Source organism: Lissotriton vulgaris, chromosome 8 (genome assembly GCF_964263255.1).
Source record: "Lissotriton vulgaris chromosome 8, aLisVul1.2, whole genome shotgun sequence".
NCBI classification, from domain to species: domain Eukaryota; kingdom Metazoa; phylum Chordata; class Amphibia; order Caudata; family Salamandridae; genus Lissotriton; species Lissotriton vulgaris.
This window is the reverse complement of record NC_141696.1, coordinates 877,232,979-877,250,292: the sequence shown is the minus strand read 5'-3', so window position 1 is coordinate 877,250,292 and position 17,314 is coordinate 877,232,979. Positions and strand designations below refer to the sequence as shown.

The 17,314-nt window shown below is 44.2% G+C and overlaps 1 protein-coding gene across 2 annotated transcripts in view; it reads left to right on the top strand.

Moving 5' to 3' along the window:
- Window positions 1-17,314, top strand: part of ABCC4 (ATP binding cassette subfamily C member 4 (PEL blood group)) — a 1,668,368-nt gene that overhangs the window by 532,083 nt on the left and 1,118,971 nt on the right. For both annotated transcript variants that reach the window (XM_086934802.1, XM_086934803.1), the window contains exon 8: window positions 11,300-11,549. In XM_086934802.1, coding sequence (XP_086790928.1) covers window positions 11,300-11,549 — 250 coding nt within the window. The remainder of the gene's footprint in view (window positions 1-11,299; window positions 11,550-17,314) is intronic.

The window sequence follows — 17,314 nt, the reverse complement described above, 5'->3', positions numbered from 1 at the left end:
TGTGCATTGTTTCTAGATGGGTCGAGGCCTATCCGACTTAGAGATGTGATAGTCTCATGGTAGCTAAGTTGTTGTTGAGGGAGCTCATTGCTAGATTCGGATTTCCAATTACATAGAAGTCGGATAGAGGCATGCATTTCCACAATAAAGTTATGAAGTTGCTGTGCACCGCTTGGAATGTGGCTCAGAAACTACATTGTAGCTACAGGCCAGAAGCCAACAAATGGTACCTTGAAATTGAGGCTGGCTAAAGTGTGTGCTTCAACATCTTTGAAGTGGCTTGATGCTTTACCTATAGTGCTAATGATTATGCGCAACATCCCTGATAGGAGAACTGGGTTGTTGCTCCATAAAATACTTATGGGAAAAGTGATGCGTTTGCTTGCCGTGCCTGCTACTGCATTAGTGAACACCTCAGATGATTTGGTCCTTGACTACTGTGAAGGATTGGCTGACGTGGTTAGTTCTGTGTCTCATCAGGGTAAAGCATGAAGTGCACACACATCAAAGGATGTTTGCCATGACCTGAAACCAAGATATTGGGTTCTCATCACAAAGTATGTGAGAAAAACAGTCTTGATTCTTGTTGGCGAGGCCCATACCAAGTGATACTAGTGATTACAACTGCTGTGAAGTATGGCGGAGTGCCAAATTGAGTCCCTAACCTATCACACCTGACGAGTCCTAGGTCCCTCTGATGAAACAGCTCCTCTCCCAGAAGAACTTCCAGCCGTGACCGAGAGGTCACGGAAGGGGACAAGTCAAGCTGAAGAGGTAATTGAGGAAGCTGGATACACACCAGGTCGATCTGAGGGGAGTCAAGCTACTCAAGACCCTGGTATTGACTCTGAGGGGAACAGTAACGTAGTGAGTGACAGAGAGTCTGACTCAGTGTAAGAGACTGGTGTGACAAGTGGTCAAGTGCAGTTAAAGAAGAAAGATGCTGCAGGTGAGACTTGGCCTGTGAGACAGAGAAGAAAGAACCTGAGACTTGCATCTGAAAGAGAACTTGCACCAATAAGTGAATCTTCACAGCCCGATCTGAGTGAAACCGAGCAAAACACAAAAAGTGCGAGAAGACACAGGAGAGCTTGAGTGCCTTGTTGGAGATATTCCTCTCCCTAGTGGACGTTTTTACTTGCAAGTGACGATGAGAGCGAGGTCAAGATCTCAGTGCTGGTTCTCAAGATATTGTTGAGAGTTCCTTGGATTGAAGCAAATGTACTTCTGTTGTTGACTGTTCCTTTTCCACCAAGGTTAAGTGGCTTACAGACTCGGATTCTGGAAGCGATCGCATTCCCAAGCACCACAATCTCCTCAAGAGATTTCAGCATTGAGAGCTGAGCAGTTACAACGTGTCATTGCGGAGCTGGGCTCTGATTTGATAAACGATGTGAACTGAACTTTGAACTGTAAATAATTTGTTTGAAGAAGATAACCTAGGGATGAGTGGAAGAAGAATACATTTAGGGATTTCATCTAGAAGAAGAAGAAAGAGGACTAAGGAGGTCTTCTATGCTGTGTAAATACTGTAAAGCAGAGAGTGTTGAAAAAAACTTTCAAAGATTTCAAAAAATAGCTTGAGAACTTTGTAATACATAGATAGAGACAGTGAAAAGAGGTTCTGTCTGTTGTTCCTCTTTGAGCTTTTATCTAAGCTACTTTAAAATCGAGTCTGGAAATTCGAATCGTAGGCACAAATGTATTGCAGATGCACTCATTGTAGGGTAATTGTAATGATAGCTGTAGTCAATGTAGAGTCAATTTTAAGTTCACCTCAAAGCGAAGGGCATGGGGTGGGGGTACATGGGAAATCTACACCTACTACTGCTGTCTCAAATGAGGGTACACTAAGATCTGAGAAATGCTTAATAGAGCAAACTAGTTGATTCCTTCATATCCAAGAGTGCTTATACATTGAATGCTTATGCTTGGTTGCTATATGAATATGTGGACACTATGGAAGTTCAAGATTGCTATGTGTGCATGCAATCAACTGCCTCAGTTGAGGAGGGAATACAATACCATCACTTACCCTTGACTTATGGCAATATTTGTAGTATACTCCTTAGTATGATTTATGGAAAAGCCCATTATGAGTACTACTTTTCAAATTATGACATGGTACTCACAGAAATACCTGTATATAAACATTTGAAGAAGTACGATGCTCAAAAGAGAGTGGAAAGAATGGAAAATTACTTCTCACCAATAATGACACTAGACACTGCTTATCCGCATTGTTAAAACTTAACATGCATGCTAACGAATATAAAAAAGAAATGTATAGATCAAGAAGAAGATAGAGGTAGGGGATTAGTTAATGGTGTTGACAACAAGGACAAGGATTTTGATTTGACCAAGGAGCAGTTAGCTCATAAGGCTAAAGGAATTCTGGTCCTATACCACTGGATTGGCAACAACGAGGCGCGCTTTGCATACGTAAAGCTGAGAGTAGTTACAATTCACTATTTGTGGGACAGAGTGTGTGTGATCATATCTTCTTGGTCATTGGTCCATGGAAGACGTTTTTGCAAGACTCAGTTCGAATGGTATCAGGAGCATATTTTGTGTATGGAAAGAATGCATATGTTTGGTTGCTAACCAAATAGTTTTATACTTGTTATTTGTTGGTTGTGTTTCCAAAAATATACCACATGACTGATTTGGAGAGCTCTGAGGAGAAATCTAACAGTAGGGAAAAATGTGGATTGAGTGCAGAAGAGATTGTGGTAGATATATTTGGAGCAATGATACCTAGGTTGGGAGTAGTGTTGAATAACATCAAGATTAGGAGGCTGTCTAACATTGTGGATACGTTATCTGTTAATACAGCAAAGTCATTACTACTCATAGATAGGGAGATGGTCTCGATAAGGGCGATGGTGATGCAAAATCACTTTGCATTAGATGTGTTACTCGCAAAAGAGGGTGGAGCCTGTTGGATGTTGAAGGTCAAAAAGTGTTATACTTTTATCACTGACAAGAGTAAATATTTGAGGAGATAGATTAGTAACATCACTGATATACATCATGAAGTAGAGGACTTGGCAACTGAAGGAGTTTGGGATAAGATTGGGGAAGGATTTGGCGCAGTTGGAAAATGGTTTGTAGATTTAAGAAGTGGAATCTTTGATACATCCTAAAACCGATAATGATCACTATAATCTGTATCATTGTCTTGGTAGGGATGATAAGGACATATACGTGGCACAAAGCGAGACAATTGGAGAACTCCTTAAGAGAAAGAGAGAGAAGGATGGAAAGACTGCAGGATGGTTACTATGGGAATTTGAAGCGAATGGTGGAGTTCAGGCCGAGAAGATTAGCTTATGACATCTGTTTAGATCGGTCTACTCTGCAGGGATGTTTTAAAGATTTTCCTGATGACTCAACGTCATTAGAGGGGGGTACTGATGAAGCTGAAATCTTATTTTATTTGTACTGGTGCATCATAATCACGTGTAGAGTACACCACATTTGGGGCCAGATGTAGGTAAAAGTCATTTACCGATTTTTAAATACCGAATTTTACCGATTCGGTAATCAAAAATCGGTAAATGAGATGTAGCAAAAAAATCGGTAAAAAATACCGAATCGGAAAAATTCGGTATCGGACTTTCGGTATTTACAGAATCGGTATTTACCGAATCGGTAATTACCGAATCGGTAATGGCCATACAACCCTATGGGCCAAAAGGCCCATAGGAATGCATTGGAAATACTGATTTGGTAAATACCGAATCGGTAAATACCGATTCGGTAAATACCGAATCGGTAACTATGGAATCGGCAAGCAAGTAAAAGTGAAACTAATGAAAACAGCCAATCAGGTGGTACCACCCTCCCCCCCCCCCCCCCCCCCCCCCCCCCCCTACCAGGGAGTGGCTACCCAGGCAGCTGCAACTCATTAGAAGTTTCTGGAGAGGCAGTCAGAGCTGAGCAGTGAGACAGAGCAGCAGGGAGAGTGTTTGGTGAATTGGAAGACTGTGAAAATGGCATGCAGCACAGAGAGCCAGAAGGCTGAAAGGAAACGAAAAATTAAGTTTAGCAGCATGGAGCTGCAAGTACTGGTGGAGGAAGTGGTGAGGGTCCACAGACAGCTCTTTGGGAGGCAGTCCCTCACAGTTCCAGAGTCTGCCAAAAGGAAACTGTGGACTGCCATAGGAGAGAAGGTGAATGCTGTGAGTGTGACCCCCAGGAGCATAGAGGACCTAAAGAAAAGGTTCTACGACATCAGGAGTCTCACCCAAAAAAAAATGGCAGAGATCCACAAGCAGGCTGGTGTCACCGGTGGAAGCTGGAACCCCGCGCCCCCCTTGACTGACCTGGAGGAACTGGTGGCCTCAACCATCGAGACAGACAGTGTTATGGGAGTCGGAGATGTAGACAGGCCAGCCAGAGCTACTACAAAAGCTCCCCTTTAGCCTTTGTGTACAGGCCAACCCCAGTCCAGTACTGCTAGCACCATACATGAGCAATGCATTATGGGAAATGTAGTCAGCTAATGTAGGACCATTTGTCAGTGCACATAAATCAGCAAGGCACTGAAAGCAAATTAGAGTAATGAAAGTGAAATGTGCTATGCTTTTATTGAAGTGACTGTAAGACATTTGCACTCAGTTTACATACGCTTCTTTATACCTAGGGGCAATATCAGGCAGTGGAGCATCAGCTTCACAAGGGACAGCACCAGCGAGGGAGGAGAGTGTGGTGGCAGGGCCAAGCACCATAGATGCCTCGCAGGAGGAGGAAGACAGCACTGCCATGTTCCATGAGGACGACCCTGTTCATCCCCTCTTGTTTCCCCACTCCCCACAACTATCTCAATCCCCCCCATTGGTGTTCTCACCTGAGAACTCCCTGTCACGGTCCCTGCCAGCACCTGCTACCTCACCAGCCAGGAGGAGAATTGTGGCCCTATCGACAGTCATGGCGGGAGCTGAGGGTGAGGCACCAGCACCCACACCAGTCTCTCCTGCTGCACAGCAGTCCACCTAGCAGCCCAGCACCACTCGCCGCCGCCAACGCACTCCCAGCAGTGCAGGTCCAACAGGAGAGGGCACAGTGTTCCGTGGCCTTGAGGGGAGCATGGTGCGCATCCAGCGCATGCAGGGTAAATCGATTCAGGCATGCCACCGCCAATTCCGGACCCTCAATCTGCAAATGGGAGAAATGGGCAAGGGCATATGTGAGTTGGTGGAAAGCAACAGGGAGGTAGTGAAAACCAACAGTGACATTGCTTCTGGAATGGCACACATGACCACAGCCATCAACCAGCTGTGTGCAAAAATGGAAACCATCGAGCACACAAGGCGCAGGGATGCGCATGTGCACAACAGGGCAATGAACCGGCTGGCCACGGCAACTTCCCAGCTATGCCCCAGTGGCGTGAACATGCAGGAGAGCCTAACTCAAAACACCGCGGAGGTGACCAGGGGCATGGCCAGGATCACCAGTGCCCTGGAAGCCATGATCATCTCAAATACTGCTGTCAATCCTGCCCTGGACGTGGCTGAGGCAGAGGACAGCAGTAGCCGCAGCAGCCCGGCTAGCGCTGTTTTAGAGCCACGCAGGCGCACCAGGCGCTCAGCAGAGCCTGCAGGCCATGCTGAAGGGAGTGAGCAGCATCCCAGTGGCACTGGGAAGCGCAGCCGAAAATGACTTTGACAGTGTGGGTGAGGCAACCCGGGGCATTACCAGTCCCCACCTTTAAATTAATGTTTTCTTTTGTTGCACATCAGTGCATGAACGTTGTGGCAACATTAAATTTATTTTTTTACATTCATAACCTGTCTGTGTATCTGTACTCACTCAGAAATAGTTTTCAGTTATCTCCTCACGTCTGTATCTGCCATCACTAGGTGTAGACACTCCAGCAGGTTGTGTTTGTGGCACAGCAATGTCGTCGTCATGGTCCTCGTAGTCTGACAACTCTACCTCAGTGCCCTTCTTGACCGCAAGGTTGTGCAACATTGCACAGGCAGCAATGATCTTACAGCAGGTGATGGGGTATACTGCCTTGCACCTCCACTCTTGTGCAAGCATCTGAATCTGCTTTTCCAGATGCCAAAGGTCCGTTCTACTACATTCCTTGTGCTTTTGTGGGCCCGGTTATACCTCCTTTGGCTTGGTGTTGAGGGGTTGAGGTAGGGGGGTGAGTATGAATGAGCGGAGGGCATATGCACTGTCGCCTAGAAGGAAAAGGGGTAACATTACTCACATGCATACATGTACTTCACACTGCTATTTTTGTTATGGGGGTCTGACAATGTGTCTCACCTAGGAGGTATCCTTCACCAAATTCCCCTGCCGTCAGCCGTGCATAGATGCCGCTGTTTTGAAATATGTAGGAGTTGTGGGTACTCCCAGGGAATTTTGCCACCAGGTCAGTGATGGTGCACTTTGCATTGCAAATCACCTGCACATTGGTGGTGTGCGTTGACTTCCGATTACGGTATATGTATTCTGTGTCAGTAGGGGGGCAATTCGGAATGTGCGTGCCATCAATGCAGCCAATGATGTGGGGGAATCGTGCCATCTGGTAAAAGTCTGCTTTTGTTTGTACCAGTTCCGCATGGGTTGCAGGGAAAGAAATGTATTGGTCCAACCTCTGTATCATGGCATCAAGGAATTTGTGGAAAAACCTTGACAGGCTGCTCTGGGTCACCCCACCTACCGCAGCAACTACACTTTGATAGCTGCCAGACGCAAGCAGGCGTAGGCTGCATAGCACCTGCACGTGTGGTGGGATAGCGTGTGCCCTTGGGGTGGTGTGCTCCAACAGTGGTTGGAGGTCCCTGATGAGGTCCAAAATGGTGTCTGAGTCCAGCCTGACCTCTGTAGGATCTCTGCCTGTGTGAGCATGAACAGGGTGATCCCCTGTCTGTAGACCTGCTCCTCTCTCTGCCATTCCCTCTCTCCTTCCTGCTGTAGCCGTAGCCGTCTTGCAATGACATAAAATGCTGCCATCCTGCAAGTTGCATTGCATTTTGGGTCTTTTTTTATAGGTTGCAGTTGGTTACCACCTGATTCCTATCCATGGTAAATACCGACTCTTAAATACCGATTTTGAGGCTAATTCGGTATTTCTGTGCTTCCCTACATCTCTTTTAACGTTTTTGCCTATTCTTATTTTCCGATTCGGTATTTTACCGAATCGGTAACTCTTCCGAATCGGTAAATATACCGATTCGGTATATTTACCGATTCGGTATGTTAGCGATTCGGTAAATTTACCGATTCTGTGTTTTTTCCGATTCGGTATTTTACCGATTCGGTATTTTACCGATTCGGTAAATTTACCGATTCGGACGGATTTCGGACTCCTACATCCCGATGGCTCGATACCGGTCGGTAACGGCCGAAAATCGGTATTTTCGGCCGTTACCGACGGTATTGGATCACCTACATCTGGCCCATAATCTTGCAATTATATAAATGCTAGGTGTTAGAATAGTGAAATGTATTAATGTAATTACATGACATATTTTAGGTTACTGACAAGTAGTTTGGAGAATTAGCATAGGAAATTAATGTAACTAGCAAAAAAAGTTAACATGAAAATCTTGTGTTGGGAAGTTGACACTACTCATATACTAAAGGTGATTAACAATGTTATTTCTATAATTTGGCAAGATGTGCTAGTCAAAACGCTGTAGAGTTATGCAAATCTGTACTTCTTAAAGTGATATATTCTCATGTGAGCTAAAGTCGTAGGCTCAAAATGCAAGTTCCTGACAAACTCTCGCTTTAGAATTTTTGTTTTGAATTTCATGTGCATTGTGGAATCGGTTTTCTCATGTTCACATTGCAGAGGGATAAGCATTTATTAGGCAAAAATAATATCTTTGTTTTAGTAGCTTGGCAAGGAGAAAAGAAGTTACAGTTACATGGTTTGGAGGTGATAAAAATGGAGTTGGATTCACACTGGAGAACGAATTATTACGAGGGATGTACATGGAGAACACTGTGGAAAAGTACTCTCATGACTGTGGCCATTGTGAACTATGTGCACGCTGTGCGTTATGGGAAAGCTACCTGTGGATAACAGATTGTTGGAAACAGGGACAGTGCCCACTTCTTTCTCGCCTTCAGGGAGGCAGCATCTCAGAACGAGCTCTTTCTCTTGTGAAAGTGGGTTTATGCTTCTTGATCCATTGATGGTGGAGAGGCTTCTCATGAAGAATCCATGTACTGACACCTTTCCTTTTATTTAAAATGCTTATGTAGGGATTTCATCTTTGTGATAGAGTACGGATTGATTTCATTCTTTCATTTATCGACTCCCGATGCAGGGAAATTTGGATTTATGCTTACTGATTCTCGGTATCCTACTTCTTGAATAAATAGTTTTGTTCATGCTGCACCATTTAAATTGGATGTGTGGATTTGGCTTCATGCTAATTCCTTTGTATTTCTTTATCCTTATGTTGAGGTGTCTCTATGTCCTATTATTTTTGGCTTTGTAATAAATCAACTAACCTTATATTGTCCGTGAATTATTATGCGTCCAAGAGAGATACTGGCTAATTGACTGTGTATTAACGATTTTCTCCCCTTCACACTTTCATGCTCCTTGAAAGAACCATTGGAGGGTGTCTCTGGAAAGGGACTTGAACTAATGGGCTAATGGGCTTTGCCCTTTCAGTTAAAGTCACAATATGGTAATATTACTCCAAGTGTGTTCCATAAAGGAAGTTATCAAATCTAAATTAAATTGATATAAGGTATTGTGGATCTGAGGTCAGCCTTCGACCTAGTCCCACGAAGGAAATTGTGGGAGGTCTTGGAAAAGCTAGGAGTACCGCCTCAACTACTCAGCATTATAACCAGGCTGCATGAGAACAACTATGCACAAGTGAGGTGTGGGAGGGATGGCAAGCTTTCGTCCAGGTTTCCAGTCCACCGAGGAGTCGGGCAGGGCTGTGTCTTGGCACCGACCCTGTTCTGTCTTTTTATTAGCAGCGTTATATTGCACCTAGATAACGTCAAGGACAATGATGCCCCACTCCTGGCAGGCAGGAGGGTCCCGGCAATAATGTTTGCTGATGACACCCTCCTGCTTTCCAAATCCCCCATGGGGATCCAGAGGATCGTGAACGGATTTGGTCTTTTCTGTCGCCAACACGGGTTGGAGGTGAATACAGAAAAGACCAAGTTCATGATTTTCAATCCTCCCAACAAAACCCAATCCAACCCCACCCTGGGAACCGTTAGCCTTGAGAGGGTTCCTACCTTCACATATTTGGGGGTAACACTCCAGGAAAACCTCTCATGGGACTGCCAGATAGCCAGATCGAGGGTAAAACTGTCCCAGCTATCGGGTGCAATTCTGAAGGTGGCAAACACTTCCACCTTTAAGCCTCTAAGCCCGGCCCTGGAAACATATAGGTCTCAAGCAAAGGCAGCAGCCATGTACGGCAGTGAGTTATGGGGCTATAAAGCAGGGAAAGATTTGGCAGGAGTGGAAAATAGTTTCCTAAGTTTGCCTACTTGGTCTCCCGCAAGGCACGCCACTTCTGCCCTTAAGACTAGACATGGGTCTTCCCTCCATTGCTGAAGAGCTTGTGTCAAAGCCCGTGAAGTCCTGGCACCGGCTATGGTCCACTGACGAACTGTACCATTACAGACAGGACCTTATTCATGTAATGAGTCTGAACCGCAACGGCAAAATCCCCTGGCTCGCTTTCGTCAAGAACGAATTGCTCAGTATGAACTTGTCAGACCTATGGGACGATCCAGCTCAAGGTTGCCAAAGGATTACCCGCAAAACCCTGACCCAAATGTACAAGGACAAGAGCCTGTCACTTATGGTAAATGCTCACAATACCGGCACCCTGACTGCACGTTTTATGGAATCCAAAAATTCTTATGTCTTTGAACCCTTCATGGATTTTATCTTTCCCGTACTGGCGAGGAAATTGTTTGTGCAATGGAGGTTCGGCACACTACCCACTAAAACATTCACTTGCAAATGGACCAAAGGGGGTGACAAACTGTGCCCATGCTGCAACACCCATGAGGAAGATGACCTTCATATAATGTTTGTATGCCACGCCTACCACAGACCCAAGAAACACTGGATAGCACCGCTCTGCAGAAACCTGGGGTTCAGGAAGTATCTACAGGCATACAGGGTTATGAAAACTAGCACTCTGGGCCACATTGTGTTTGCCATATCCAAATTTTTAATGGCAGCATGGATAATCAGAAAGAAAATAGCCCTCTGAATCACGGTACTGCCTTGCACCCTCTATTCCTCGCTGGTCCAGTAGAGACTCTTTTATATGTATTTAATACTGTATTTTAATTGTATGTACTGTATTTTTATTGCATCTTTTATGGCCTATATGGCCGAAATAAAGAATTTTTGGAATTGGTATAAGGTATCAGTTTGATACTCAATAAAGAGTTCTGATAGAAGAATCAATGCAGAAGCATAAAGCCTTTCTTTCCATGTCAAGCTGGAGAGTATTCTCTGCTCTAAATCAGCAGACATCAAAGAAATAGGCTAAACAACCTCTCATGTAGAGAGATATAAGAAACTTGTAGATTAGTCCCTAGCCAGTGCTAGTGAGATACGCTCAAAGGAAAAAAAAACCCTGAGAGAAAAAGCTCAAAGGAAAGACCTGCCTTTCTCTAAGATTACGCACAAATATAAACACAATATTCTAGGTGCCACATATTTGCTTCCGTCTCCTGCATCCGCCAATGGGATTTCAGTAAACTGCTGAGAATAAGCAAACTCCCTGTTTTTTCATGTGTCTACAATGGTCAATAGGCGTTAGTCCTTGAAAAAGTAACTTAAATCAGCAGTTATTTAGCACACTTGTAGGCTTATAACATTTAAAATTGATTCATCACTACCAAATTTGCATTTAGTATATGTGTTATTTAAATACATACTTTTACATATTTGTCATAAAAAGCGTTTTGGTTTGCAAATGAAATTTACTCCTGCGCAATAAAAACCGTAAAACGCATGCAGCCCAAAATAAAAATGCAGCCACTGAAAAAAGTAAATGCCAAGCAGCAAGCAATGTCCGAAATTGTTTTTATTTCTACAAATGCCTTAAATTTCTTTTACAATTTGAATGCATGTGATTTAATTCTGCGATAAAAAAGTAAATGCTTGCAACAAATGTATGTTTTTTTTATTTGCATTGTACCCCCTCCCAGAGTAAGAAGTGCATTTTGCAAGTGAGGGGAAAAAGCCTTTGTGTGCCAGCAAATGTTGAACCTTACTGACTGATACGATGAAAAATCTGTGATTAATCTTGTTTGTTTTTAATTTTAGGAATGAGATTGCGAAGATCCTTCGGAGCTCCTATCTACGTGCGATAAATGTGTCGTTTTTCTTTGTTTCAAGCAAAATTATTGTATTTGTGACATTCACTACTTACGTTTTACTGGGGAATACGATCTCCGCCAGTCGAGTATTTGTGGCAGTGTCTCTATATGGTGCAGTGAGACTGACGGTCACTCTATTCTTCCCATCGGCTATTGAGAAGGTAGCAGAAGCAGTCATCAGTATTAGGAGAATTAAGGTACTGTGTACTTTGTGAATATTAATTAAATTATTGGGCTGGGGGATTCTTGAAGCCAAACAAATGTAATCAACATTTTCCGCACTCTTATGTTGCATTCTATGTTTTAATGTCTGTTTTCTAAGCCTGGTTCTCTCTGTCAGGTTTATACTCTAATCCATCCGTGATTAAAAAAATGTGTTTATAAAAAATAAATCCTTACCTGGTTCCAGCTAGCACATTGTCCAGAAGTACACGTTTTCTTGAAGAAACTTCCCAAAGTTTTTTCCTAAAAGTTTCCCAGTGTAGATGTTTTCTCTAGCACCTTGTTCAGAGTAGTGTAAAACATATGCTATCTGCTGGAAGCTCAGACTACGATTGGGTTTGAAAATTCCACACCCAGTGAACAACTGTTAAGATTGTTGACTTGACAGATCTTTGTATCCACAATTTGTTTTTAAATGAGTCCTTTCCTAATGCTCGTTGATTTTGAAGTATGTAGTGACAAGACATAAATGGTTGTAATTGCCACACGTATTGGAACTTATGTTTGGCCGTTCTTAACACTTTCACAGCTGGTTGCTTATTGTGTGGCTTTAGGATTAATTAAATCAAAGCACATTCAGGTGACTAGTGTTCAAACGTTGCCATTTTCTGATTTTTTGTGAAGTGTACTATTTGAAATGCTAAAATATGTAGAGGTTAAGCTGAGTACTGCTAGAGTTATCTTTTACTCCCACTCACCTGTCTACTTTTACTGCACTAACACTACGGATGGTCTGATTTAGAAAGTAGTAAATATGACCCAGCCAAAAGCAGTGGATGTAACTGCCATACATCCAGTTGTATGTCCACCATATTTTGTATTCTGTCTACCAAGGTGGGGAGGCATCTCCTTCAGAAATGAAGCTAGACCAGCCACTGTATTTAGAGTGGTTGACCCACCACCAAATCTGGTGGAGCTGTCTCTATGAAAGACCGTTACAGAATAGTGGAGTAACAAAAGGAGGTTAAAAAAAAATCCTTTGTGTTTTCGCCTTATCACAGGCTGTCTATTGACCCTATGCAGATGCCTTTGTACTGGTGGCCATAACCTTGCCCTTTTGGGTGTAGTCTATCATGTCTTTATTCCACAGATAAATCGTCATTCATAAAGGGCTGAGTATTTGTCCTAAACCACTATCGAAAGTCTTACCATGCCAAGGTAAGTGCTCTTGAACAGTTCTTTCAAAAAGTAGTCAGTCTAGTAGACTGACAAGGATATGTGCCGGAAGATGGTACTTCCAAAATTGTACACTGATATTCATGCTTAACACTTGTTAAGGGCCTTTCATTCTAGTTGCAAAGAATATCTTGGGCAGGTCGGTGTGGTTAGGAATGTGCCAAGCTGACTGATGAGTATTTCTCACCCTGGGTCCAGTATACCACTGCCAAGTGATATATATGTCGTTTTTGCAGGTGGTTGATAGAACAAACCTTATTACAGGGGCAACGGAGGGTTCCACATACAACTGTAGCAGAACAAACAAGAATCTTGAAGATGGTAATGATAGAGAGAGGAATAATGGGTTAATCATAAAAGTACATTCTGAACAGTTTTGTCTTTAAGTGTTTCAGAAGTAAGTGATTTGGTGTAGAGCAGAGGTCTTCAAACCTCTTTTTACTCTAAACCCTCCAAAGCAAAATGCTTTGAATTCGGGACCACCTCTAAAGCTTTATGGCAATGATGTGGGGAGCGGGAGGGGCATGGCTTGAGCGCCTGGGCACTTGGCTTAAGCAATAATTTCAGGGGTACTTTTTCTGAAGCTCATAATCCACACTAAATGTGAGATTTATAAGAGGGCACATGCATCAAACAAAACAGATATTGATCAACAAACACTGACCCCATAATTGGGGTGTTGTGAGTCCCCTAAACCCCTGGGCCCCATTCAGACCACATCCGTCACACTAATGATATCTGTAATACTGATAATCAGGTTGTTTCCTCTGCCTCTTCCATTCCTTCCCTACATGCCTGCCCACCACTTCAATTTTGAAACAGACTGTCTGTCTCTTTCAGAAAACAATTAGCTCCAACATGCCTTCATTGCAGTAAGGGTGCCCTCAGCTCCAATGCTAGAAAGGAATATGAGCCCCAGTACCCCTTTTGTAAATTAAGACACTCCTAATTGTGATTCAATGTACCCCTCACACCCCTGGGCCCCAATGCCACTGGTCCTGCATCATTAATGATAGCTGCTTGCTACTTCCATGCAAGCAGGCTTTCTCCTATGCCTTTGTTAAAAACATGGGCCCTTATCTTGTCCAGTGCCTCTCCCCACCACTTCTCTGATGCTCAAGCTAAAGTTTCACCTCTATTTCAAGTTTCCCCTCCCTCATTGCTCCAAGGTCCAAAGGAACACTGTTTCTGCAAAGGTGCACTGTACCTTAATCAAAGAAGGATAGTAATACTGCCATAATTTGGGTATATTTGGCCCCTTACACCCCTGGGACCCGGTGCCACTGCACCTGCACCACCAAATATACCCACAGTCCAGGGTTGCCCCCTGTCACCCATGCTTTTCGCTCTTGTGATTGAACCCCTGGCTTTGAAGTTATGTAGGGAGTTGGAGCAGTGGGGAATCCGTGTAGGGGTCACCCTGCAAGTTATCTACCTATACGTGGATGATTCACTAATTTATGTTCACACTCCAGAGTGCTCTGTGCCGATTTTGTTGGGCTTGCTCATTGCTTTTGGACGGGTGTCTGGGCTCCGGGACAATGTTTGTATGTCGCTGTTGTTTCCTTTTGGGAGGCTGATCAGCTCAACCTGTAGGACTTGACACCTCTTTGTGCGATCGTCAAGGATATGTTAATTGAGCAATGTTAGGTTGGAGGGATGCACAGTGGCGGATAACTTGTACCCGAGGGAGGTTTTGCTCACCTTTCAGGAAGCACAAGTGGCGTTTGGGGTGGGACCAGGTCACTTTTTCAATTATACCAAATTGGAGAACACAGCAAGACAGGTGTAGGCTGGGTGCCTGGCGGCCCCTCGGCCCTCCCGGGTGCTCAGTGGACTACTCCAGTGTGGAGGCATGTGACACCTAATCACCCTGTCTTATGGCGTGGTATGGGCAGACATGAGAGGTGCCACCGGCGTGAGGGCAGGGAGCTAGGGGAACCCATTGCAGATGCAGATTGGTCTTGTGCCTGCGAGTTGGTGAGGCTTGTGTCCTGCAACCAAAGGTTTAAGTTACTGCATTTCAATTTCCTACACTGCAACTATGTGACCCCCTAGGTAGTTGAACAAGATAGAACCCAGAGGGGAGCTAGTTGCACACGTTGGAGGGGAACTAGGAGCTTCTTTCTTACATTTAGCCTGGACCTGCGCTGGCATACAGAATTTCTGTAGGGATGTGGTGGCAACCATAGTAAGGGCGATAGATATATTGAAATCCTTCTTACCCCACTAGCTTACCACCTCGGAGTGGTGGTGAGACCCAAGGGTTGCAAGATCCCCTACAAGCTTGCCCAACTTATACTACTATTAGCAAAAAAGAAAATCGCCATTGGCTGGATGGGCGACAGGCTGCCACGGACTAATTCATGGCTCAGGGACCTATGTGAATGGGGTTCAGCGGAGGAGTCCCACGTGCGCCTCTACCGTACTGATGAGAAGACTGAGGATGTGGTCATGACTTGGGGGCTAGTTCTTAATAAATCTAACGAAGAAAGTGATGCTAGCTCAGGGAAATACAAGAAAAATGAGATCTGAGAATTTTAATCATTCTTTGCTACCTGGTATTAAAAAGATGACTAAGTATGATAGCATATAGGTGTGTTATTGTTGAGTAAATGTTGTATGCCTTGGACTCACCATTTTGCTATTTTCAGTGGATGTCTTATACCTCCTGTGACCTGCATACCATTGTTGTGCCTTGTTACTCGAGATACTGTCTGTATATACGAAAGTAGTATTCCAATTGATATGTAACCTGTCTTTTGAAATGCTTGTTTTTGTAATGTTTTTTTGAGAAACTCAAAAAAATGTTTTTGTTTTTATGATACCCACAGGTGTCTCCCCTACTCACTCTCTTGGCCCATCACTCCTAGGCCCAAAGCAGGCTAGGTGCCAGTCTGTGTACGAAAAAAAGGGAAGCACACCACATCTCATCCCTCATTTGCTTGGGCGCTGACCAGGGGTGGCATGGGCATTAATAGTAGCAAGGAAAATATGCATGTAGACAGGGGTCAAACCACACATATCTATTTGGACTGACGTGCCTGTGCTTGTTTAATTTTACAAAAAGTTCTTATACTTTTTGTATAAAAAGAAGCTTTCATGACGAGTAGGTTTGATCAGACCAAAAAGTGCAGCATCAGTACTATCTGATTTAACCACTGTTTTGAAATCCACAGGGGGAACGGGAGGTCATGAGCACCCTCTCCTGTCTCACTTTTCTCTGAACCTCAACGGTCAGGTAATGAGCAGAAATGTGTGCTGTAGACAAATTTACCACTGGGCTCTTAATGCATCGAAGGACCTCTTTAACAGAAATTGCAGGGTTTAAAGAAAGTGATACTTAGCATTTCCTGAAGCTGCAAACACATTTTACAGGACGCATGCCGGTAGGTTAAAAGTTGAACGAATTACCTCCAAGTGAAAACACAACTCGTGATTGGCAAGTAATACCTGCTCAATTCATCCACCCTCAGGTTATGCAAGCCTGTCAGATGGCTCACAGAGAGAGAGAGCTTGTTGGCTGTGGTCCAGAGCTACTACTTCAGCTCTTTCTCAGAAAGCAAGCATCAGAACATACCTTTCCTGCTTGCTGTGACACCACTTCACAGTTGTGTTGTTGGTGAGTACCCGAACAAACTTGCCACGGACAAAGAGAGGAATACATTGAGAGCCAGGGGTACTGCTTGCAGCTAATGCAAGTTGGTCTGCAGTCCTGAAATCTCAAACTGATCCAGGTGCCTGAAATGCCAAGGGAAGGCTCAAAGCATCTGACACAAGGATGGCCACAACTGGTGTGCCACGCAGAAGGATGACTGGTCTTATCCCCTGCTGCAGATTGGGAGAGATCTTTGAGGCGATCGACTACCTGTCTCAGATGTTCTCCCTGTGCTGGCCCCACTGGAAGAAGAAGACTCAGTGGCACAAGTGCATGCACAACCTTTTGTGGGCAACAAGCAAAATGCAGGAGGCTAGAAGACCGAGGTGGCAGAGGATTGTCAGAGCAGAAGATGTGCTCTCAGGCTCATTTCCTGAATATAACAAACCTTTTTTTAACACCTGTTTATGAACATTTCCATAATGCAATGCATTATGTGAAAGGAACTGAAACCTTTGCAACACAATCCAACATACACATTGCGAGCCAAATAATATAGGCGGGATATGATCAATTTGGGTCCCTAAGCATTGCATCCCAAACCCCCGGATATTCCCCTCCCCTCCCATCTGCACCCCCATTGCCCATAAAATCCAGGTAACTAGGAACTATGAAAGTTATCCCTGAACTATGTGATATCAATCTGCTTCTCTAACCCTTAAGCTCTCTCCTTGGGCCTCAGATCTTCTCCGCCTAATGTGGGCACCTATGGGCAGCAAATACAGTCTCCTCGGCCTGCATGCACCAATCCCGTGTTTCAACCCTATCCTTCCATCTCGGAACCTTGGGGTTACCACTGAAGTGAATATCTTGTTTGGCCATGATTAGAGCTGTTTTTCCGAACAACAGTGTATGTTTTGCTAGCATCTGGTCTTCCCAGATACCCAGGGATATCAATGTGGGGCA